Here is a 25,890-nt window from a genome sequence, read left to right as displayed (position 1 = left end):
TCCAAAGGACACAAAAAAATATGTTTTGTGTCTAGAGCTTGAACCACTGATATACAGTCGTGGAAAAAATTATTAGACCACCCCTTGTTTTCTTCAGTTTCTTGTTCATTTTAATGCCTGGTACAACTAAAGGTACATTTGTTTGGACAAATATAATGACAGCAATAAAAAATAGCTCATAAAAGTTTAATTTCAGAGCTGATATCTAGACATTTTCCATGTTTTCTTGATAAAAACCAAAATCACTTCAGTTCTTACATCAATATCTATGGCATTGTACTGACAAATAACAGTGCATTTAGGCATTCCATGTTTTCTTTTCTGTCTGTTGTAGTCACATGATACACACAGGAGTTAGTACTTGATTGCATAACCCTTGTTTTTGATGACTTTTGATGGTCTGATAATCTTTTCTGCAACTATATGCAGATATCACAATTTGGCCAAAAATATGACTTAGACAGTTATGCACAAGACTAACGTTAAACAATGCTTCTCAGCAGAATTTACTGTATTCAGCCAAAAGTATGTTCCTCCTGTGCACTGATTAACAGACAAGATAATATGTAACGTGACAAAGTGCCAAAAGGGGAGGGTGAGTTCTTTGTGAATCCATGAACTTGTTGAACATTACATTTTTGTGTGTCTGTGTTAAATTGTGCTGTGTGTTGCAGGACGGGGAGCCCAGTAAACTCAATGGGGGAAGTGAGAACGGACAAAAAGATGTCACTTCAGCTGGTATGTGATACATATGCAACAAACACACATGCACAGAGAATGTGAGTCAGCACGGAAAATGACAAACTGAGGCCCAGACACACTTCTGCACAGCAACTCGAAACTAGAATATAAAAACATAGTTCAACATAAAGAAGATATGATGCTATTTGTGGAGGCATCAAATGGAATTGAAAAGACTGAGGTGGGAGTGTGTTCTATGACAAAACAACTTCCTCTGTTTCAGATAAAATGATTTGTGAATGCTAATTTATTACACTTTTATGCTTCTTTTAGCTTATATATACTATATACATTGCAGTTAATTTATTTCAGCCGTTGTTAAAAGATATAATGTGACCTGGAATCAGCAACAACACACTAAGGTACAAAGAAAAACAATACTGACTGGGTTGAAAAGTGTAGGATGAAACTATAGTTTACTAATTCTACTTTGTTCTTATTAAAGGAAACAGCTCTGTAGGTTAAAGCAACCCTTACACAAAAACAAAATATTTTTTTTCTTCTCTCCCTACATAGTTATCTACTTATCCATAGATGGAAAAAAAAAGAAAAAAAAAAACAAAAACTAAATTTCTAAGTGTTTTACACAAAATCATACATTGTGATTATGCATGACCTTTATATTTGCACATAACCTTTTCAATAAACATTTTTAAATGCATAAAAAGAACCATACTTCCTCAATTTCTTGTCAAATCCATTCTTTTAGTTTTTCCCCATGTATGTATGTATGTATGTATGTATCTATCTATGTATCTATCTATCTATCTATCTATCTATCTATCTATCTATCTATCTATCTATCTATCTATCTATCTATCTATCTATCTATCTATCTATCTATCTATCTATCTATCTATCTATCTATCTATCTATCTATCTATCTATCTATCTATCTATCTATCTATCTATCTATAACACATTCCTGTTCGTCTCAGTTCATAATGACTATTTAATTACATAAAATCACTGGAAGTCAATTGTTTTGTGCTTTATTCATGAACTGTGCTGTGTTAAAATCAGCCAAGTCCTTAAATTTTCATGCATGTAAATTAATAACAAAGATAAAACAGGGCAGAAAATGTTTCAGATGTTATTTTTCCATTTTAACTGCTGCGTGCATGACAAACACTGTGGAATCAGCTAAAGTAAAACACTTTTAAATCTGCCTGTGTGTATTTAGTGGAGTTTGCTTTAATTGTATAAACTCTACTGCTCTGCTGCTTGTGTGGTCGAACCTTTATTTTCTGTTTTTTGCAGAGACGGAGACAGAGCTGAATGTTGAAGTGTCGTTCTCAGAGCAGGCGCTCAGTTATAGGGAAAACCATCAGAGGTTAAAGGCCACAATTAGCAATAGCTCATCTGATGACAAACTACCGGTGAGTCACGTACCTGCACACATATACACACATACATGACACAAATTTAACAACATAAGACAATTTAACACCTTGAGATTGTAGCACATAATACAATAGGTGAGATTTAATTTATTTGGTGTTCGATGTTTACTCAGTCCACACACATTGTTGCAGTAATTACAATTTAAAACTGGTGATGTAATAAAAAGGTGATGAAAAACAGATCAGAACCTATATGTCATATATAGCAAGGGGGTCAAACATATAGTCTGTGATCCAAAACCAGTTCAGTTTGGCCCATGGGATGAATTTGTGAAATGTAAAAATTACACTGAGATATTAACATTCAAGGGACTCAAATTCTTTTTACTTCAGGGGCCACATACAGATTAATTCAATTTCAAGTGCGCCAGACCAGTCATATACTATTATAATAACCTATAAATAATGACAGCTCCAATTTTTCTCTTTGTTTTAATGTACATTACATGAAAATAGTTAAATTTACAAACTGTCCTTTCACAAAAACGTCAAAAACCTGAACCAGTATGAACAATCTGGAATGTCTTAAGAGAAGAAAGTGCAATTTTAACAATATTCTGCCTGTTACTAAATGTTTTGTGTATTTGTAGATCCACTGTGATCTGTAAGTTATAATGCACATGTGTAAATGATAAACTGAGACATAATATTGGTAAAATTGCATTTATTTTTCTTAAGTCATTTCAGGTTGTTTGTGACTGTTCATGATATTCACATTTCTTGACGATATAGTCTGTATGCAGTTGCGGGAAAAATTATTAGACCATCAAAGTCATCAAAAACAATGGTTATGCAATCAAGTACAAACTCCTGTGTGTATCATGTGACTAAAACAGACAGAAAAGAAAACATGGAATGCCTAAAAGCATGTTTTTGTCAGTACAATGCCATAGATATTGATGTAAGAACTGAAGTGATTTTGGTTATTATTAAGAAAACATGGAAAATAGTTAGAGATCAGCTCTGAAATTAAACTTTTATGAGCTATTTTTGTTGTTATAATTAAATTTATGCAAATAAATGTACCTTTAGTTGTACCAGGCATTAAAATGAACAAGAAATTGAAGAAAACCAGGGGTGGTCTTATAATTTTTTCCGTGACTGTATGTAAACATTTTCATAATGTCATTTTGGAGTTGACGTTATTTATAGTTTGTTATTATTTTACTGATCTGACCCATTTAAGATCATTTTGGCCCTTGAACTAAAATGAGTTTGACACTCCTGTTACGAAGTAAGACAGTTGTGTAACTATATATTTAGACTTCTGTTTATCATGACAGGATTTTGTTACTTATCAGCAGAGAAGGAACTTGTTTGTGTCAATATGCAGCTACAATATGGGTCTATAGCGCTCTCCAGTGTTTAGAAGTGGAATAACATGAGCTTCACTGTAGAAACCCATTGGCACAGTGTTAGCTCTTGATATTTTCCTCCACAGTCGCTGACTCTCTGTTTGCATCTCACTTTATTTTCTTCTCCAGAATTTTAAGTTGCTTCGAGATAAAACAGGTCAGACCAGAATAGGAGATCTGTCTCCTCTGGACATGAAGAAGGTAATGTGCTGCAAGACATTGTTATGATCTAAGGGTGAATTAATGTTCATGTCTGTTTCTTTTCTAAAACGCCTTCACAATCCAACATGAATTCCCTCTGAACTTTTTGTTTTTACATCTAGTGACTATGTACTGTTTATATCATTTCCTATGTATGTTTTCACATCCTGTCAGGTGCATAGATTGGTGCTTGTGGAAATGACTGCTCTGTTTGACACTGCTGGGGTGGATCTAAAGGCGCACAAAGCTGTCAAAGTTAAAACTAAAGGTAATCATACATGTACTCAAACACAGATAGAGCATACTAACACCTACTGTACGTACAGCCACATCAGGGGTAGAACTTTGGACAAAAACTAATGCTCTCATAGAAATAAAGAATAATCCCTTTAGATGACCACATGAATACAAAAAATATAATAATAATAATAATGGATTAGATTTCTATAGCGCTTTTTTTTGGCCACTCAAAGCAATTTACATTATTGAGCCATTATTCATAAAAAAAATAAAATGAAAATATAAAAAAGTTCAAACAACAACAGCAAAAAGGAAACACCTACATACTGATATAAAAATTATTCAGTTTAATAAAGTGTAAAAGGAGTTAAGGGGTAGGATTAAATAAGTTTATTTCTTTTCCTACACCTTTTTGACCACGCAAAATTCAGACTTGCACGTACTTGAAGATAGATTCTGTTCATTTAAATGTTTTTTGTGTATTTATTTATTTTTTATTTTTTTGTCTTATTTTGCTTTTTTTCGTTTTATTTTGTTTCTTTGCATGTTTTAAATGAATAAATTAATTTTAAAAAACCTATATATTCCATGCATGAATGTTAATGTTTTTGTATATACAGAAACTGGTCTGTTCGGTGTTCCTCTTGCCACTTTATTGGATCAGGACCAGAGGCGATACCCTGGAACTAAAGTGCCATTAATACTGCAGCGAGTAAGCACACACATTTTAATAACGGCTTCTACACAGTACGATCTGACCTATGACTCTTTTATTGTGATACTGCCTCCATTATCTTATACTGTCTACTTTTTTTTTGTCTAATTGTTATTTGTAGCTTATCAGTCATATCGAGGATGAAGGATTAGACACTGAGGGGCTTCTACGGATCCCTGGAGCAGCCACTAGAGTCAAGGTAAGAAAGAGTAGTGCCAAGATAATTTCATGCTCATGTAGCTGCAGCACATCAAACCCTTCAGTGCCACTAACTTGTAATTTTGTTAGTGATATTGAATGTCAAGTATATTTCTCCCACCACCATACTCATGTTGTAAAGTAGTGGTTATTTTTTAAAATTTTGGAGCGCTAATGTGACATGATTGCTTGTGTCCTAAATCCAGTCACTGTGCCAGGAGCTCGAGTCATCTTTCTATGATGGGCTGTTTCCATGGCAACAATTGAAACAGCATGATGCTGCTAGCCTTCTGAAGCTGTTTATCAGGGAGTTGCCCCATCCACTGCTGACTGTGGAGTACCTCAGTGCATTTATTGCTGTCAACAGTACGTTTAATGATCTTTTATTTCCACTTCTATGTGACGAGACGTGGAATTGACAGTGTTATGTATTCATGTTCACAGAGCTCCCCACAAAGAAGCAACAGCTGCAGGCTTTGAACCTCCTTGTCCTTCTGTTACCTGAGGCTAGTCGTGATACCTTGAAGGTGCTCACTTTCAAACATGCTTGTGAAACATTTTCTCCGCAGTATGTCCTCACTTCTTGGCTTTTTGTAAATTTCATCTCTGTTTGCTTCCTCAGGCGTTAGTGGAATTTTTCCAGCGTGTGATTGACCATCAGACCAAGAATAAAATGACTCTCAACAATGTCTCTGTTGTCATGGCACCCAACATCTTCATGTTCAAAGGTTTCCGTTCCAAGGTTACAGAACAACAGGAGTTCTCCATGGCAACCAGCACGGCCAATATCGTCCGGCTGCTGATTAGATACCAGAATCTCCTGTGGACCGTAAGCATCAGCAAGATAGTTTTGCTGTTCAATTCACTTTAACAAACTCTAAAATCCTTTCATAGATGCTCACAAAACCATTTAGATGTATATTCCCATGGAATAAGATGGATTATACAGTGCATATCTCTAAATTTGTTAATTTTCTCCATTATCTAGATCCCCAAGTTTATTCTGATGCAGGTCAGAAACCAAAATATGGAAAGTCAGCGGAAACAAAATAAGGAGAGAGCTGTAAGAAAACTGTTAAAGAAGATCACCACAGACAAGCAGCCTGACAAAGCTGTTCCTGAGGTATAAACTTTTATGAAAAACTGAAAAATGTACTTTTCGGTTTTCTGGTGGGATTTTCTGTCATCTGTAGGCTTTTCTTTATTTAAACAGCATTTCACAGTAATAGTACATTATGGGTTTGTACATTTTGTAAATGGGTCCAATAATTGGATTATTTTGCTGGGTTTTGTTGGAGTTATAAATTAATCTGAGGGTTGTGGTAGTTGCTGCTCATTTACATAATAACTTCTTATTATAAACATTAAAAAAGCATGTAAGGCACAATGTTGGTGCTGTATAGTATGTTGAAGAATACTGACACCTAGTGGTGCTGCACAATGTTGCTCCTGTGTCAGTATAACTTTTTTTTTCAATAATACAATGTGCTGCAATTTCTCAAATACATAAATGTTAATCATATGTCAGGTGTTGCATTATGATGCAACAATAGATGTATATTCACCTTTTTGGCCAGAGCAGGACAGGTACCATCAGGTTGATAAGCTGCTTCATACTGTCTCAGAGCTTATTCAGCAGTACTAATGCAGATAACAGTGACTGAAACTATATGTTCTCTATCTATACAGTACTTTCTTGGCTATTTCGTAATCTCACATGGCCATACCTATATCCACCATCATTCTGGGTTGTTTGGCTTGTTTGTATTCCTTTAAATGAACCACATTCATCTTGGTGAGAGCAGGAGTAGCAGCAGTACCTTTGGAAGTTAGTGTCAGCGTTGAGGCCGAGCTGAATATTTGCATGTGAGGAAATGAGCTGAGGTACTGAAATGACTGAATCCCTGCAAAAGAAAATGCCACGTATTGAGAGAGAGTTTGAAAGCAGAGGTCACCATGTTGCAGTATAATTCCTGCAGAGTACATTCTGTGCGCCAGAGGAGGTTTTTGGGTTTACTACACTGTCACCCACCAAATATTCCACAGTTATTTTCTGTGTTTGAAAGACATCTAATTTAGGAGAGTGAACGGTATGTAAGAGTGGGTTTGTTTGTAGTTTTTAATGAGTACCGTGGAAACGTATCAACAGTATGTGCTGTTTTGTTGGACTGGACTGTGTCTGAAGTGTATTAAACTGAAGAGGAGAAATATATCCACACTGTTGTTGTCTAACATGTCAGTTTAATGTGAGGGTAAAAGTTGAGTTTCTTTTGATGGTTGCATTATGATGATGGCTGTGTTTCTCTTCTCTCTCTGTGTTTACCATTAGGAAAATTCACAGGGATTTATTCGTGTTCAAGCACCGCAGTTTACTAAAGTGTCTATGGCGGTTCAACTTACTGAGGAGTTACAGGCTGCTGATGTGTTAACACGTTTCCTCAGCCAGGACAGGTATTACCTACACATCACTGCATACACAGTTACAAAAACACCCATACAGCCTTTGGCCCATCATATATATTAGACATTTCCTCAGTAAATGCGACCTTAACTATTTTTTTCCTCTTCTTCTCCCTTGTTTTTTTTCTCCTTCCTTCCAGTTCAGTGTCAGTGAAACGAGAAGAACTGTGTCTCTATGAGATCGGTGGAAACATCAGTAAGTCCCACGCCACGTTAAAATCCAATAACTTTCACAACTATAACAAATGTGTTCCTTGATGTCTCTGTTTTCTCTTGCTATGTACTTCATCCTATTCATCCTTCCTCAGAGGAGAGATGTCTAGATGGAGAAACGTACATGAAAGACCTCCTCCAGCTGAACCCGACAGCAGAATGGGTCATCAAAGCTGTGCAGCGGTGAATTCATTTCCAATATCATGCTTCACTGGACACTGGACTGCTGCACATTTGAGTCCCATGAAGAAAAGAAGTCACATGTGTCACACTGATTTTGCAGATAATGGACAAACTTGGACTGTTTAATTTTTTTTTTAATTTTTTTTTTTTTTTTAGCATAACTTGCTTGGCACTGGTTGTCAAGAAGTCCAATGGCAGTCAAAAGAGTTGAAAATTATTGTGTTTATGCTTCAATGATCTTAGATTCACAATTAAAGACCCTTTTTTTTCCCTCAGTGCCTTATGGTATAGTACCAGAGTGTACTTTTGAAGGGAAACCACTCAATGAGAAAATCCATCATCTCTTTATACCACGTCTCTCAGTTTGTCTGAGCACTTGAGCCATAATGTAGTGATTCCTAATATTTTGTGATACATAAGTATGTATACTGTGATTTATTGCAAACAATCAACACATTATGTCTGCAGGAATAAGCTGAAACATAGCTGAGAGCAATATTGAAATTATGAAATGATAAAACACCTGTAACCTATCATTTTGTCATAAGAAAATTCAAGAATATTGGGGGGGTTTATATTTATTTTGGTATTTTATTAAAAGCAAATTTGCAGTTATAACATTGGCCTTAAGTGTATTAGAGCCCCATCACAGAGGATTGGTGAGATCAGTCACATGTAGCTGCTAAAGTGGTTTCTGCTCACAAAGTTTCCACTTCTGTTTTTTTTTTTTATGAAGATCTCAGAGAGTGAAGCAGGCACACAACCACGACACAATGACAACATCACTGTTTTTATAATAGACTTCATCAATATTGCTGCACGTTGTAACTTTAAAACATGGATGTTTGAGTGTTTCAGTATGTGAATTCCTGTTTGAAAGACACTGCAATGTATAAATGAATTCCCACTTATATTTCGAATACATGAAATAATTTGCCTCGACAGATTTTGAACCAAAGATTTTATTTGATTATTCTAGATATAGACTTTACAGTGATCATTATGGAGACAACAGTACTTTTCTCATATGTTGTTGGTTTGATTTTTTTAGCTCTAAACCTTGGCCTGGATATTGATGTACTACATTGGCAAAAGCTGTAGTTAGCCTTTTTGTACAACCTACAACACAAAACTGGTTTAATCCTGTGTGTTTTCTCAGATATTGATTGTCTGTGGAGAATCTGTCCCTCAGTGCCTTGTGTTATATTCTTAACTGTGAAGGTTTTTTTTTTTTTTTTTCCAAATGTTTTTCTGATTACTGCCTCTTGAAATAACCACTAAAACCACTTGTAAATAAACATGTAGTTATTGATTATCTGCTGTGAGTGCTTTTATATGCTTTGGGTACAGGAAAAATAAAGTTCTTCACTGTTGGACAGAGTCTGAAGGTAAATTGAGAATGGTGACCTATTAACTGTTAAAGTCCATTATGTTCAATTACATTGTATAATGGAAAGTGTTTTGGATTCAACAGACTATTTGGCCAGACTCCTATTCATTTGAGCTGTGAACAAAATATTTTTAACTCAAGTTCAACTAAAAACATCCATTGATTTTACTCTGGATCATTTATCACTCCCAAAATAATACACTTATATGTCCAACTAAAAAGTCTTACATATTAAGGTGATGCAAATATCGCAGTTATTTTTATTTGTTATTATTATTATTTTCTTTTACAATGAGTAAAGGGTTTACGGTCAGTATAGAGCTTAAGAGAATAAAATGCACTAATTGTTTCTGAGGGGTTTTGGACTTCAAACGTTCTTATATATAAGTCAAAGTGCAGGAACTCATTCCTTTGCAAAGACAATGATGTTTTATAAATTTATATATAGCCTACATATATACATATGCACATACACTCTAATTTTATTTCTTTAAATATTTCTAAAAAGGAATAAAGTCCACCCAATTACGGTGAGAACAGGTTGTTTAGAAAGAGGGTTCAAGTCACTTTAAGCTCATTACCATCATGTTTTGGTGTCGTGGACAAGAAATATAATTGTGTACGCATCTGATTGGCTGATACATCCTTGGCCTCCATTTATTGGTTGTCCTCGATCAAAGCGCGCTTTGATTGGTTAAACCTCAAGAACAGGAAGTACTGATGAGTAGTAGGGGCTTAACATGAGAAGCTAAGTAGTATCTGGCTAAATTATATCAAAGAGACAAGGGTTTTACATGTCGCCGTCATGTTTGCGTATTTCGTAACACTTGCAGGCACTTGACAGCCAGTTTATAGACCGTACACTTGTGTATATTTCAACTAGTGCGCTGTTAGCGGTGCCGTTTATGCGGCTATCTGACCCTAGCTTGTTAGCCAAACGTCATTTAGCTTACACCTGAAGCCAAACAGCCAATTTCCAAACAGCCAGTGTTTGCTCTGCTAGCTAAGCATTGCATTGGAACTTGTAAGCTTGTGAGACAGCTGCATTTTGTGACCGAGAGCTTGTAAGGTTCCGTTTTGTTGAGTATGTGCATCGGTTTATTTATACAACTTACCTTAGTGTGACTTAACTGTCACCGAATGTTTGGAGGTAGAAATAGCAGCAGCTACAGCTAGCAGATTGTTAGCTTGTCACCAGCAACAATGGGCTATAAAGGAGGTTTTACAAAGGCACTAAGGTTTTATTGTTTGACAGTTCTCTTGTTAGTCTTCGTCCAAGGAGTAACAGCTGGTAAGTTTCTCTGGTTGTACCATATGCTAATTGCAGCGCAACTGTTGGAAGTGGTTGACTTCCTTCAGCAGTTTTGTTTCTCCACTTTAAAAGTGTACTTACTTTTGTGATATTTCTGCTTTTCAGATGAGGATCAACACGGGAATGACGTGCCGCAGCTAAAGGTATGTCCTGGACGAACTCCCTAGTTTGTACTCAAAACTTAATTTTGAGGCATAAAACAAAACTACATCCAGTGACAGCCACTTTCGTTGTTTATTGTTTTGGTCTTTACCCTGTGTGTGCATTTTTTATATGACTTATCATTTTCTTGCCCTATTATATGTATCTTCTTATACTTAAAATAACTTTAAGGCTTTACTTCGTCGGATTTTTTTTTTGTTGAAACTGACAAGGGCATGTTTAAACCTACCAAAGCCTGGCATCATTCATTCATTCATTTGTTTCCTGCAGAATATAAAACAAAACTTTTATGTGTACAAAGAACTAATAGTAGAGAAAAAACATTAATAAATAGAGGTGATCAAGACAATATAGCAACTGCCATGTACACTAGTAATAACGAAATAAATTCGACGAGTATTGCTCAAAAAGGAGTGGGAAGAACAAAACTTATTAAATCCCACCCCCACCTCACATTTATGCAACATAACACATTACTTTTGCTTCCTTAATGATAAAGTTACATCTGCTTAGAGTCCTAATAATGTAAATAACAGATAATAAACAGATTAGGAAAACTGATGTACAGCCTATTACACATAGTAATAATTATCTGATAGTCAGCATAACTTATAATACATTATATTTCAACAATAATTACATACCAACAGTGGTAATTGAAGTGGCACATGCCAACATGGTAAACAGTGACAAGCACATACTAACAACAGAGATAAGAAAGAGCCAAGGATGGAATGGCCCAGCAATTAACAATAAGCCCCATCCTCCCTGTACTGTGAGCAGACCATACGTTTGTAAAGTGCTTTAAAACTGTGGATATTTTGGCATTACTTGTGAAGATCCAGACTGTTTCACAGTTTCACCCCACATGCAGACCGACAAAAGATCTTCCTGGTGGTTTGAACCTTAGGTAGTGTAAAATTACCAAAGCCTCTTATGCCATAAGTACTCTCTCTAAGTGCAGAAAACCTTTGCATGTTATTTGGTAGTGATTTCTTGAATGCTTTAAATAAAATTAACAAGGTATAATATTTCACAAGGTTTTGAATCTTAAATAAGTTGGATTGAATAAAGAGATTATTTCTAATGTATGTGCTAGAAATTCAGCATTGTGTATGATCCTCTCAGCTTGTTTTTGTAGTATGCACAATGGCTTAATCTATTATAAACACAGTGGACTATGGTGTGGTTTGGAACACTTTTAGAAAAGTGTACTCTACACAGTTTATCCATGGGTATTGCAATATTGATATTTGTGTCTGCAAAAAAACTCTTAATGTTATCTGTGAGCTTTAACATGTCTAGTTCAGCATACAATGAAAACAAACAATCATCTTTCTGTGTGGGGTTTGCATGTTCTCCTCGTGTCTGTGTGGGTTCTCTCTGGGTACTCTGGCTTCCTTCCACCATTCAAAGACATGCAGTGATAGGTTAATCTAAATTGCCCAGAGGTGGGAGAGTGACAGTGATTGTTTGTCTCTATATGTCAGCCTTGCAATGAACTGGCGACATGTCCAGGGTGTACCCCGCCTTTGAACATAAGTAGCTGTGATAGGCTCAAGCGACCCTAGTGAGGATAAAGTGGGTTCAGATAATGAATGAATGATTGCCTTATTATTTGTATTCAGTCATTTTAAAATTGTAATTTGCTTTTCCTCATTTCACCTATTGCTGCACAATGACAATCTGTTGTTTTTTGCCCCAGTCCTATAATGAGGCAGACTCTGAGGAGGAAGACATGCACCTGCAGTCAGAAATAGCAGCAGATGATTCTGTGACCTCTGTTCATGAAGTCGACCAGTCTGAAGCAGACCAACAGTCACCAGAGGATGGACTGGAAGGAGAGGAGAAGGAGGACCTCCCTGAGCAGCCACCTCCAGTTGAGGAGAAACCTAAAGAGGGTAAGCACTCAGACAATATGCTGCAAATTCTTCACCTACTACAAACAGAAAAAGAACCATTTAATGGCATTGGTGTAGTTCATTCAGGTAGTGTTTTACCCACAGATTTTTTCAAAAAAGTTTCACATGTCATGGCATCTGACCTGTTAGAGATTGTAAACGTGTCTCTAAGCTCAGGAGTCTTCCCACAGACCCTGAAAACAGCTGTTATTAAGCCGCTCCTAAAAAAGAACAGTCTAGAAAAGACCTCAATGAACAACTACAGGCCGATATCAAATCTTCCTTTTTTAGGTAAAATCATTGAAAAGGCTGTGTCCCAACAACTAAATTACTTCTTAACAGTCAACAGCTGCTTTAACGTCTTTCAGTCAGGTTTTAGACCACATCACAGCACTGAGACAGCTCTGCTCAAAGTATTTAATGACATTCGCTTAAACACAGATCATGGCAGATCTTCAGTTTTAGTGTTACTGGACCTCAGTGCTGCATTCGACACAGTCGACCATGATATATTACTTGATCGACTGGAAAATTGGGTGGGACTATCTGGCACAGTTCTTGATTGGTTTGCATCCTACTTAAAGGGCAGGGATTATTTTGTGTCAATAGGTAACTTTAAATCTGAGCAGACCAAAATTACATGTGGAGTCCCCCAAGGCTCCATCCTGGGGCCCCTTCTGTTCAACATCTACATGCTTCCACTGGCTCAGATCATAGAAAAAAACAAAATAGATTACCATAACTATGCAGATGACACACAGCTCTACATTTCAATGTCCCCAGGTGACCATAGCCCCATACAAGCACTGGGCAAATGCATGGAGCAAATATCTGAATGGATGAGCCATAACTTTCTTCAGTTAAACAGAGAAAAAACTGAGGTAGTCATTTTTGGACCCAAGGAGGAACGTCTTAAAATCAGCATGCAGCTCCAGTCACTTCAGTTAAAAACTTCAGACCAGGCCAGGAATTTGGGTGTTGTCATGGATTCAGACCTGAATTTTAAAAACCACATACAAACAATTACAAAGTCATCTTACTATCACCTCAAGAACATTTCTAGGATTAAAGGACTGATGTCGCAGCAAGACCTTGAAAAACTTGTCCATGCCTTCATCTTTAGTCGAGTTGACTACTGTAACAGTATCTTCTCTGGTCTGCCTAAAAAGTCTATTCGACGACTGCAACTGATCCAGAATGCTGCTGCTCGAGTCCTCACTAAGACCAAGAGAGTGGACCACATCAGCCCAGTTCTGAGGTCTCTACACTGGCTCCCTGTCTCTCAGAGAATAGACTTCAAAATTCTCTTACTAGCATATAAAGCACAGAATGGTTTAGGCCCAAAATACATCACAGACCTTCTAGTCCAGTATGAACCATCCAGACCACTCAGGTCATCTGGTGCAGGTCTGCTCTGTTTTTCCAAAGTCAGAACTAAACATGGAGAATCAGCATTCAGTTTCTATGCTCTGTATATCTGGAACAAACTACCAGAAAATATCAGGTCTGCTGAGAGTCTGAGTTCTTTTAAGTCCAGGTTAAAGACTCACCTGTTCACTGCTGCCTTTGACTAAAAGGCTTTTGACTTTTTAAATTTTATATTCTCTTTGAAACTCTGCACTGCAACTTTTACTTTAATATGTGTGTGTTTTTTATTTTTATTTGATTTTATTTTGATTTTATGTGTTGTTTTCTTACTCGCTGTTTTTAATCACCTTTTATATGTTTCTTTTATAATGTTTTAAATGTGTTTCTTTTTGTTTCTTTTATTTCAATGTCCTGTGTGAAGCACCTTGAATTGCCTTGTTGCTGAAATGTGCTATACAAATAAACTTGCCTTGCCTTGCCTTGCCTAGTGTTTGTCCTCAAATGCATTTTATTGTGATTTAATATACTAACAATTTCTGGTAATTTTGGTCAAAAATTGTTTCCATCTGATTATTCAGAGCTTTTACTTTAACTAAAACGTGTCTACTGGTAAACTGCTGTTTCTCTTGGTAATGTTTATTTCTTAGCACATGAATGTGTGTACCTTCTTATGTCTGTATGCGACATTTGATAACCTGGCTTACTTTCTGTTGGTAGCAGGCAGTTCAGTGTATTCCTTGTTCAGTTAGTCTCAAATGGGTGGATGAGAGAAGTCACTGTGAGAATCTTTGCTACAGTGTGAGTCTGGATCTCCAGAAACTGATTTAATATTGTTAGTACAAACAGGATATAGTGCTGTTTAAGTAATTAATCATATCAAAAATGGTTGACATAGTTATGCATAGCAAGGGCAGGGATTTCCCAGGTCTCTAAGGGGCCTTGCTTGTGTAATGGCTTTTTTATAGTGTAATTTGACTAAACTCTATACATTTTGCATAATTTCAACCCATATTATTACATAATTTAGTCAATGCCTCATTGAAACGATCTGTTCATTGGTGATGTCAACACAGAGTTCCAGGATTCATGGAAAAGAAGCAATAAAAATGTAATTTCCAGAAAAAGCATTGTCTGTTCATGCTGATATGGTTCTTTTCCCTCTGGACCAGTAGAGACATCTCAGTAGAATATTTCTGCAGCTGGGGTTCTGTGCTAAAATGTGCTGTGCCCCTTGAATGGAAAAACTCTGCAAAGTTGTGATAATTTGTTTGCTAGTTGTTTTTGTATCACATCGATATCAGAAAATTGTATATGTGTATTTCAGTGGCCTTGAGAATGTCTGTAAAAAAACAGAAACAAACAAATGTCACTACAATGTTATAAAGTTGATTTTGCTCTGCAAAGCACTTGGCATTTACAGTAATGTGTCTCTCTCCACTATGGAATTGTATACATTTGTCTTTTAGAGTTGTGGTGCCCTTTGGTGTAAGTGTTGTTTAGTCTTGACACATAGACCTGTTTTCAGTTTTGCTGATTCTGAGCAAAGAAGCAAGTGGTTTCAAGGCAGCACCACGTGGGTAAACGGTTATACCCCATGAGAAATTAACAGCTTGCTGCACCTGTGGCGCTTCTTGCAGATAGTTGCATCATTTTACAGGGGGATTATTTGTCATTTTCCTTCTGGCTTCTTGCATATGTGTTACATTAATTTTAAATGGTGTGAGATTAATTGAAATTAACAGAATTCCTTTATGTCATCTGTAAAATTATAAATGTGAATTTGTTATGTTTTCTTTTTTTAATGTAGTCCCTCTGGTGAATGGAGGCACAGCCCACGGCGAGCCCTGCATCTTCCCCTTCCTTTTCCAGGGGAAGGAGTACTCAGATTGTACCACTGATGGGCGTGGAGATGGGCGACTATGGTGCGCTACAACCTACGACTATGACCAGGAAAAGAAGTGGGGTTTCTGTGAGAGTAAGTCTCTTCATTATCAGAAAAACAAGACTTCAAACAAACTCATAGGTCTTATATTAGGATTTTATTTAAAATTATATTTGAGTAACAGATCTAGCATTTAAAAAATACATGACATGTGCTTAGTTTACACAGTATTTGTTTACAACAATGATACATGACCATGCTAAAGTCACGAAAAGTTTCCTAGCTTCTGAAACTGATTACATAAATGGTCACAAGATGCATCAGTTTCATTAATAATGGCTTTTGCTGAAAGCAGATGTGGTTTTTCATTTTGAAACTTATTCACTTTTTCCTTAGCGGAGGAGCAGGCGCAGCAGAGACTACAGGCAGAGGAGGCTGAAGAACAATATCAGACCGTCTTGCGCATGCTTAATGCTACCACCAGGAAATCCCAGAAGAAAGAGTGAGTTTCAAGTTGTTCTGACTCTTATGTTATCTTTATAGCTGACGGTAGGATTGTTGTTGCAAAGAATAGACGAAAAATTGTCTTTACATAACATAGACTAATTTTTTGAGACTTGACTACCAATTTAGAGTCTCCAAAGCTGAAAATTTAATCTCCTTTAAGGGGAGAATCAATAGATAAATGGATTCATTTGTACTTTTAGACAATTAATCTTACACAAGCTGAAAAAACACTTTTTATTATTTCATTTGGTAGGCAACCACTCAACTCATCTGTGTATGGACTCAGCTTACCAAATAACCCGAAGTTTATTGTTTTTCTTCAAGACAAATGTTTACATTTCAGAATAGTCATATGTCATTTATTACAATGAGCTCATTAACAGTCAGTGTTCATGGAACTGTGTAGCACATCCTTATTTGCTTTGGATGTCACAGCACTGTTTGTTCTGTACACACTGTTTTTTTTTAACCTGTGTCAGTCTGACTTTAACCACACTACTTCAACCTTCCTAAACTTTTTCTCAGATTATATGAAAAGCTGCTTAAAGTAGCAGAGAAAGGCCACCAGAAAGCCATGGAGAAGGTAGCTTATGCCATGTTGTTTGGAGACTACATGAACCAGAACATCACCAAGGCCAAAGAAATGTTTGAGAAGCTTGCAATGGAGGGTTCACCCAAAGCTCAGACGGTACATCTCGACCCCAAGCCAGTGATGAATGTGATCTGAACTTTAATAAGAAACTGAAACAGTGTGCTGTGCTTTTTTTCTTTCCCTTACAGGCTCTTGGCTTTCTGTATGCTGCAGGACTTGGAGTTAATTCAAGTCAAGCTAAGGTACTTTTTTATTCAGTATGACAGCAGTTATGACTTGCAATTTTTTGATAAAAATGACTTCTTTCCTCAAACAACTGTCATCCTTTTCTGCACCGTTTCAGGCCCTGGTTTATTACACATTTGGGGCACTAGGTGGAAACATGATAGCTCATATGATTCTGGTAAGCTGATTAATTTGTTCTAGAAACAATAATGCGTTTGTGCTTTTTTTATAGTATTGTTAAAATTACACGTGTTTTGTTTTTATTAGGGGTACAGATACTTGGGGGGTGTAGGTGTACCCCAGAGCTGTGAGTCAGCACTTACCCACTACAGGCTCGTGGCAAATCAAGGTGAGAATCTCCACACTAAATGTGAACAACCCCTCCTATCTGGATTCATTACATGCATTTGTTAAACCTCTTCTCACTGTCACCACCTCTAGTGGCCAGTGACGTGTCGCTGACAGGAGGCTCAGCCGTGCAGAAGATCAGGCTACTGGACGAGGTGGAGAACCCAGGGTCCACCAGTGGGATGTTGGAAGAAGACCTCATTCAGTACTACCAGTTTTTAGCAGAGAAAGGAGATGTGCAAGCTCAGGTAAAATGTCTGAAACATTCAAAGGTTTTGCAGGGGAATGCAGTATGTCCATGTGAAAATAAAGATACCTTAGTGTAGTCTTTAAGGAATTTGACCTATGCCCTGGGTTTTGTCTTAAAGGTGGGACTCGGTCAGCTACACCTCCACGGAGGACGAGGAGTAGAGCAAAATCACCAGGTAATTTGTTTTTCTTTCAAGCAGATGTCTATTTTGTGAGGTTGTATGTCATGCTGTAATGTTTTTATGCTTCCCATCCTCCAGAGGGCATATGACTACTTCAATCAGGCAGCAAATGCAGGGAACACACACGCTATGGCTTTCCTTGGAAAGGTGGGTGATCACTTTCAGGTCATTTGACTCTGTGAACCTGTCTGTACATTACAGTAGAATACAAGATTATATGTTTGTTTAGTATTATATGGTTAAACTGATAAATTTTTTTTTTCATACTGACAGCTAAATTGACATTATTCCTGACCATTAGAATAAAGTTACTGAAATGGGATTCCATATTAAATATGCTTTTGTAATTTATGGAATTATATCTCACTGTGTGAAGGCAAGGGTTGCAAATTTCACAAACTGATTCTTGAACGCTCCATAATTTATCACTGGTAACTAAGGAATAGGCTAGTAAAACTGCAACATTTTATCTAAAACCAACAATAATACAATATCATTCAACTCAACATAATATTTCAGTGTTGTCAGTCACTGAACTATTTCACATTGACCACTTGTTCATGTCCTATAGGAAGTACGCCCTCTTGTGGTCTGAAAATTAATAGACCTCTGGAAAAATACCACACATTGTCACTTCATAGATTTTTAATGAGGTAAATTCTTAATGGCAATCACTTGATTTATTGATCACTCATTAACACCTTAGGTGAGAACTAAAGAGAGTAGGTCAGTCAGTTGAGATGGTGTAACTTGAATCCTGTTTAGACCATTTGTGTTTTAACAGACGGCAGTACAATGCATTTGTACTTGTGGAGCTGCATCAAGAGTTTGATGGCTAAAGCTGTTCCTCCTTCTGTTCCTCAGATGTACTCAGAAGGCAGTGAGTTTCTTCCCCAGAACAATGAAACCGCCCTGCAGTACTTCAAAAAGGCATCTGATCTGGTACGAAGGAGGCTGTAAACCAATGTCTCTACCTCTTTTTAGTGTTACTCATTACATTTATCTCTTAAAAGTGAACAGCATCCTTTTACTGCTGGTGAAAATAAATTCCTATTAGTATGCACATTTTCCCTGATTTTTTTTTTCTGACATTATGCTCACTTACTGTTTTGTTTTTTTTTTTTTCCCCCCCACCAAGGGTAATCCAGTGGGACAGAGTGGGCTTGGCATGGCCTACTTATATGGAAGAGGTGTCCAAGTGGTAAGAGTTTTTCTTACACATTAAAAACCTTTTGAAAAGTTTCAAAAACATCCACTCTGGTTTGTAGTTTAAATACATGTACTGCTGCATAGCTGTCAGCTGCAGTTGGAAATGACGTGAATAATGAGATTAAACACAAATCTCTGGAAAAGAGGTTTTTATTTCATCTCAGGGGTCACTGAAATCCCAACATCAGTTCGAAACTTCTATTTCTGTGTCTGCAGAACTATGAGCTGGCACTGAAGTATTTCCAGAAGGCAGCTGAGCAGGGCTGGGTGGACGGACAGCTTCAGCTTGGAACCATGTATTACAGTGAGTGCTGAGAGCGTAGCGTGTCTGTGTGTGTGTTACAGCTTTACTTTCTTCTTCCCTGTTTCATTCTCTCCTTTTCCTCTCCTCTCATTTTCTAGACGGCATCGGGGTGAAGCGGGATTACAAGCAGGCCCTCAAGTTCTTCAACCTTGCCTCGCAGGCAGGTCACATCCTGGCTTTCTATAACTTGGCCCAGATGCACGCCACCGGCACCGGTGTGATGCGCTCCTGCCACACTGCTGTGGAGGTGAGCTGCTCCTTAATCTGTGTTCAGCTCACATGACAAGAACTGAGAGAATCACTTGACGTATATTTATCAGTCACTCATTCATTAACACTTTCAGTGCCATGGGCCGATTAAATCGGCTCTACGAAAACAACCTGTAAAGTGCCACGGGCCGATCAGATCGGCTTTGGAGAACACGCCACATTTGTGTACAAACAAACCATCCACCCCCATTTCTTTCTCACATTTCGATGACGTTCTTTCTGTGTCCCCCTTTTGAGACCAAGCAGACGGGAATTTGAGGTCACGCGACCGAATAATATTTTTATATCTTTTTAATGTTTCTTATTCTCCGGTGTTTCATCAGAGGGAGCCCTCCATGCCGGGGGGCGGCTGTGGACTCCGGGGGCTGTGGCGGCGCCTTCTCTCACTGGGGTCCGCTCCTTTCTGGTGGGTGGGGGTCCCAGTTGGCCCTCTCCCACTAGTTGGGATGCGGGGCTGTGTTGCTGGTGCCTGGTCGCCGGGGTCGGCGGCTGCCTCCTGGTGCGGACGGCTCCCTGAGACAGCGCCTCCTAAATTGATGTTTTACTTTTACTTGTACATTTTTGTTCTGGTCTACCCGTGCTCAGTCAGTCTTCTTAAGTATGTGTGAGCTTGTGGGTTTGCATGTATATGTGAGTTTGCATGTATATGTGTGTGCGGGTGAGTGGGTGGGTGTGGGTGGGGGGCGGTACTGATTTTTAAACTGATATGTAAAGCACTTTGTGCTACAGTTTTTAATGTATGAAAAGTGCTATATAAATCAAGATTATTATTATTATTATTATTATTATTATTATTATTATTATTATTATTATTATGAATTATGCAAATTACGATCAATGATGAATCGGCTGCGTCCGGTGTGTTTTGGATCTAATCAGCAATCGGTCGGATGTTACCGAGCGGTTTCCTGCAGGATTCTTCAAATATTATGAAAACGATGCGAAATACTGAAAAACGGCCAAATTCTGTGGCACTTTTAAGGCTTATTATCCCCTTAACTGTCTGGCACTTAAAGAGTTAAAGCTCCGAGTAGGCAGCTCCTTACAGGGTTCCCATGGGGTCTTAAAAAGTCTTAAAAGCCTTGAATTTACAAATCTGCATTTAATACCCTAAACAAGTCTTTAAAAGATAATAAATTTTATATGGTAGGTCTTAAGTTATGTTGCCATAATCTTGTTCACTGAATTGTGTTTAAATGTCCAACTTAAGCAGCAAAGAAAGTAACGTTAGTCTACTCAGTTCCACTTGTTCCAACCCGACAGTTAGGAACCAGTTATTTCTAACTTTGCAGCCCCCGGTGAAAAATGACATGGAACGATGGGAATCAAGGCGGTGGAGTAAATAAATGAATTGCCAGTATAGCCATGAAATAGGCTGTGAAAAGGGCGTTAAAGGCTGTTCTAAGTAGTCTTAAAAAGTCTTAACTTGTAGAAACCGGTAGGAACCCTGATGTTATTTTAGTCAAATGTTTAAATGAATTCCTCTCCCCATTCAGTGTTTCATTGCTCTCTTGATCTCATTACAGTTTGCAAAGTGATAACACTTTCACAGGTAGAAACACTCAAACATCCTATGCACAGTGTAACGCTTTGTACCTGTATCGTGTTGCAGCTTTTCAAGAACGTGTGCGAGCGCGGCCGTTGGTCAGAGCGTCTGATGACGGCCTACAGCAGCTTTAAGGAAGGAGAGACCGATGCAGCTTTGGTGCAGTACCTGTTACTGGCCGAGCAGGGATACGAGGTGGCCCAGAGCAACGTGGCCTTCATTCTGGACCAGAGTAAGACAAACCACTATCTTGAATCAGACTCTCAAAACTGTAAAAGATGGACAGACTCCTGGACCTCTTTAGCACCCAAAGTTGCGTAGTTTATTAACAAAACAGCAGTGATTTTAGTCTCACATATAACATGCAGTCTATATAGAAAGGACTCCTCCTCCTACTTCCTCATTCTGTTCTCCGCCAACAGTGACTCTCCCTCCACTAGCTTAGCTTTGAGTTCAGTTTTTCATCAGTTGGGTTATGTATGTTAGTGTTCAGTGTTTTATTTTTTAACTCTCCTGACATGAGGCAGTTGAACTCTCCAGTCTCGGTCCATCTAGTTTGACCAGGTTCTGCTTTTGTGCATTACTGAATATATGACTTTAGGGGGAAAATAGAACAATGTCAAACTGAAACTAAAAATGTCTTTGTTTTGTCTTTTGTTGCACAGAGGGAGCACAAATCTTCAGTGAGAATGAGACCTACCCTCGGGCTTTGCTTCACTGGACAAGAGCTGCAGCTCAGGGTCAGTCAACTCCTCTTGTTTCTGTGTCGAATTTACTTCACTTTATTGTTTTTCTAAAAGAGTAACAGCCACCCTGTCAGAAATGTGTACTGGAATATATGAGTATATCAGTTTGTGTGTTTTTACATATGAGCGTTTAGCTATAACCAAATCCTCGAACTGTCATGATCTTTTCCAGGTTACACTGTGGCGAGGATAAAACTAGGCGACTACCATTTTTATGGCTATGGAACCGATGTGGATTATGAAACAGCTGTGATCCACTACAGACTGGCCTCAGAGCAGCAGCACAGTGCCCAGGCCCTGTTTAACCTGGGCTACATGCACGAGAAAGGCCTGGGTATCAAACAGGTCAGCATGAATTTTCACTCAGATCCATCCATCTTCCTCTTTATCACATTTCAGGGGTTTTCAGTTGGGTTTAGGTCTGGAAATTTGGAGGTTTTTTTTCTTCTTTATATGAGCTATATATGCATAATTAAAGGTGGGGTGCGAGATGTTTTCCTGGAGCATTTTTTCTATATCGCTTAAAATCCCCTTCACACCCTGATTACAACCAATTAATTAAATGCTCTAACACAAAATAAAAAAATGTTGTCACCTGTGGAACGGACAGGACTGAAAAAAACACCATCCAATCATTTTAAGTGCCCAATCGAAATGATTGAATGGTGATATGTCTGTCAAACTCAACTACCATTTGTCCTTCCCCCCTCTGTGCGTACCTCTCTTCGTGCATGAATCGTGTGTTCTCAGAGGCTTGGAGCACTTGTACAGGAAACAAAGCCAGAGCCAGAGCTTGGCTATATTAGCTATATTAGGATGGAAAGTTCACCAGCAAACTGTTTTGTCACTAACATAAATCACTAGGAAATGTAACGTTAGCCAGATAGGTATGAATTGGAGCTGTTCTGTAAGAGTGGGGGTGTTGGAATAGACTGAATGAGGTATGCATGGATCGGGGCTGGAGCCGCCGGAGCCAGGTGAATTGTTGGTGTGCAGCACTTGTGAACCCTCGAGAACAAGCATTGCGCGGGCCAGTACTCTGGAGGCGTGGCTTCGGGGGGATGTCTGAAGAAAGGGGTTTGGACTTTTAAATTTAGTATTTTCAAAATGTAGCTTGCTCGAGCAGTTTTTCTAAGATCTCATACCCCACCTTTAAGTTAATTATGCATAAATGACTGACATTGTCCATAAAGGAAACAAAGTCTTTGGCTTTAAATCACTGGCAAGGTCTGACTTTTGTTCTTTACTTGTTCCTTTTGGTTCTGCAGGATATTCATCTAGCTAAACGTTTCTACGACATGGCTGCTGAAAACAGTCCTGATGCCCAGGTGCCAGTTTTTCTGGCCCTGTGTAAGCTGGGTCTGATTTACACACTGCAGTACCTGCACGATCTTAATGTGAGTACCGTCTCTTAAATTCTGGATCTGGAACTGTCACACTTTGGCTTGAATACTCAAACTCACTTTTAAAATGTACTGGGTGAAAGCTGCTTCATTTAAAGTGAACTGAAATTAATGATGCCCTCCATTTCTGTCTGCTCTCTCTCTCCCCTTGGACGGCTTCTTTCAGTTGAAGGAGTTGATTTCTCAGGTGGATTTGGACCAGCTTCTGGGTCCAGAGTGGGACCTCTACCTCATGACGGTCATCGCCCTGCTGCTGGGTACAGTCATCGCCTACCGGCAACGCCAACACCAAATCATAGTCCCCCCGCGGCCGCCCGCCCCCGCCCCCGCCCCCGCCCCTGCTCCCCCACCCAGACCGCCGCAGGAGCAGCCCCCAGCTGAACCTCAGGGTCAAGCAGAAACACAGGGTCAGGCTGCCCAGGACGGAGAGGAGCAGCAGTGAGAGGAGGCCAGATGGAGCGAAGGCAGTAAGGGACAGACGAAGGCTCTGCCAGGCCACCACATGGAGCAGCTGCTGCCTACAAACCCAGGACCTGCTAGTTTAAGCACTGCTTCGACTCTGCCCGCTCCGCTTCATGTGCTCACCAGACTAAGATGGCTCCTGAACTGTTCAGTCTCACAACTCCTTTTCTCTATTTAAAATATGTGCTGAAAGCAAAACAGCGGGGGCGTTCATGGACTAAGCTATAGGCGAGAGTTGAAAGGATACCGCAGACGTGGGACTTGAAGGATGCTGCCAGAAGCATGAGTGTCCTTATGGAATTAGCCTTTCTGTTGCCAGATCAGAGACGTTGAAACTTGACTAATCAGCAAGTAGTTGGAATCTGAGATGTGCATTAGTTTCTTGTCACTCCCCAGATTTGAGAAAATGACATTGCTTCAATCCTTATTTTGTGCATTTCTAACTTAAATTTGGGCTGGAAAATGTGAATTAATTTTATTTGCTAGTCCTGGTTCTGCTGATATAAAGTAATTTTGCATGTTTTTGACTATTTTACAGACTTTGATTTAGACAGTGAGTGAAAAAAAATTATGATTTTTGCATAGCAGTTCTGCATTCATTAGTTCGTTGTTTTTAGGTCAGTACCTTTACATACCTGCCATGCTCTGAGTTCAGCATTAGTTGATAGTGCTAAAATAACTCCCCCTAAAGCCAAGTGATGTCAGCAGAAAGAGAGCCAAGATTGTCTTAAATGGTTTATCCATTTTTGCAGGACTGGATGCTCATTATATGTTAGATAAATAATTTATGCACACAGGTTGTTGATTGTTATTGTTTGTAAAATGACAGGCACAGAAGTAGTCGGTGGAAACTGAACTGTCACCAAAATACCAGATGTACCTGTTTGATCACTCAACAACAGGTTTACAGACTTTTAAGGGCCAATGTCAGTGAAAACCAACATACAAGTGAATGGAAATGGAGATGTAATTATTTTTCAGATGTTTCTCCATCAGTGGATTTGATTCTATCAGTTGGTTTTCAGATGGTAATCTACTTGTTTTAAACCTTGTGCTGGATAAACTTGGTGCAGCCTTAAAGATAGCAGAGCCTCGAGCTCTGAATTGTTCCTACATTAGAGGAAGCGGATGAGTTTTCTTTGTGTTCTGTTCAGCTGTTGTGAGAATTTCCACCCCCTCACCAAAAGTCCAAGTTGGAGCTCTGCTCTGCCCACACTTTTTCGGCTCAGATGGACCTAAATCCGAGCCTGAAAGTGGAAATGAAGCCATGTTTAGGCCGTTCAGTATTTATGAGATGGGATTAAAAACTCCTAATTTTGCCAGATGCAGTTTTTACTTCAGCTTCCATTTGTTGAGTTAGTAGGTGCTTGTTAAGAATACTGAGAAAGATGTGAAATTATTGGCAATACTTTTGCATGAACTGTGTGAAACTGAATAGAAACAATGTTATTTGAAAGAAAAGAATAATTCTCTCTTTGACATTGATGTCACACTGATAACCACATGATCATAATTTGTCAAAAAGGAAGTAAGATTGTCAAAGACTGCATTTTTACCACAGCAAGTACTGGTTTATAAACAATTCAATAAATGATACTGTATATGGATATTTAACTTGACTTTTTTGTGAATGTGGACTTTATTGCGTAAATGTATTTTATAAATCACCATCATTTTGTAATAGAAAGTACTTTGAATGCTATCTATGTGGTGTGTGGATTGTGGCCTAATTTGCTTAAAAAATCAAACATAACATGAGCCATTGTGTCAGAAAAGCTTTCACTGGATCTGCTGGGTGTCACTCAGCTTTTCAGGGTGGGTGAGACAATGTAGCAGAGCTGTAAAACTGAGCATTGCATTGTGCACTCAGGGGTGACCCATTGACTGGCCCGTACACACCACTATGGAGTGGCTTTGGATCGCTGTAGCAACATATGTGCTTGCGTCCTGCTCTGTTAAAGGTAAGTGCTAGAACAAGCAGGGGGTAGACCTCATGTGAGGCAGTGTGGCTATATTTATTGTTGAAGCAGCTTGGCTTTTTTTAATAGATTGTTTCTGCTTTACATAATGGGAGCAGTAGGTTATGAAAAATTAAAATCAGTGTGCAGGCGCCGGGTACTTCA

At 38.5% G+C, this 25,890-nt stretch overlaps 2 protein-coding genes across 3 annotated transcripts in view; both read left to right on the top strand.

The window, feature by feature from the left end:
• arhgap18 (Rho GTPase activating protein 18) overlaps nt 1-9,085 on the top strand; it is a 31,760-nt gene extending 22,675 nt beyond the window's left edge. For both annotated transcript variants that reach the window (XM_030127995.1, XM_030127994.1), the window contains exons 6-18: nt 675-738; nt 2,002-2,120; nt 3,629-3,700; nt 3,875-3,968; nt 4,561-4,652; nt 4,777-4,854; nt 5,060-5,219; nt 5,298-5,380; nt 5,476-5,682; nt 5,842-5,976; nt 7,183-7,304; nt 7,454-7,509; nt 7,622-9,085. In XM_030127995.1, coding sequence (XP_029983855.1) covers nt 675-738; nt 2,002-2,120; nt 3,629-3,700; nt 3,875-3,968; nt 4,561-4,652; nt 4,777-4,854; nt 5,060-5,219; nt 5,298-5,380; nt 5,476-5,682; nt 5,842-5,976; nt 7,183-7,304; nt 7,454-7,509; nt 7,622-7,713 — 1,374 coding nt within the window. In that variant the 3' untranslated portion in view covers nt 7,714-9,085. The remainder of the gene's footprint in view (nt 1-674; nt 739-2,001; nt 2,121-3,628; nt 3,701-3,874; nt 3,969-4,560; nt 4,653-4,776; nt 4,855-5,059; nt 5,220-5,297; nt 5,381-5,475; nt 5,683-5,841; nt 5,977-7,182; nt 7,305-7,453; nt 7,510-7,621) is intronic.
• A 716-nt stretch (nt 9,086-9,801) lies between these two features.
• Nucleotides 9,802-25,386, top strand: sel1l (SEL1L adaptor subunit of SYVN1 ubiquitin ligase). The gene is made up of 21 exons (XM_030127993.1): nt 9,802-10,390; nt 10,517-10,554; nt 12,279-12,474; nt 15,650-15,817; nt 16,121-16,226; nt 16,757-16,919; nt 17,012-17,065; nt 17,167-17,226; nt 17,316-17,397; nt 17,490-17,644; nt 17,765-17,821; nt 17,906-17,974; nt 18,692-18,769; nt 18,966-19,028; nt 19,253-19,340; nt 19,439-19,587; nt 21,223-21,388; nt 21,822-21,896; nt 22,075-22,247; nt 23,171-23,299; nt 23,472-25,386. Exons 1-21 carry the CDS (start codon nt 10,303-10,305, stop codon nt 23,745-23,747), a joined length of 2,433 nt encoding a protein of 810 aa, XP_029983853.1. The 5' UTR covers nt 9,802-10,302; the 3' UTR covers nt 23,748-25,386.
• The last annotated feature ends 504 nt before the right edge of the window (nt 25,387-25,890 follow it).

This window comes from Sphaeramia orbicularis, chromosome 24 (genome assembly GCF_902148855.1).
Source record: "Sphaeramia orbicularis chromosome 24, fSphaOr1.1, whole genome shotgun sequence".
Lineage (NCBI taxonomy): Eukaryota > Metazoa > Chordata > Actinopteri > Kurtiformes > Apogonidae > Sphaeramia > Sphaeramia orbicularis.
This window is presented reverse-complemented; position numbering and strand designations above follow the sequence as displayed.

What these genes read in the sequence shown, in the direction of transcription:
- sel1l (XM_030127993.1), top strand. Translation starts at nt 10,303, where the DNA reads ATGGGCTATAAAGGAGGTTTTACAAAGGCACTAAGGTTTTATTGTTTG. An exon ending in CCTGCCACACTGCTGTGGAG is followed by an intron (nt 19,588 to 21,222) that starts GTGAGCTGCTCC and finishes ATCGTGTTGCAG; the next exon opens with CTTTTCAAGAACGTGTGCGA. An exon ending in AGTACCTGCACGATCTTAAT is followed by an intron (nt 23,300 to 23,471) that starts GTGAGTACCGTC and finishes GGCTTCTTTCAG; the next exon opens with TTGAAGGAGTTGATTTCTCA.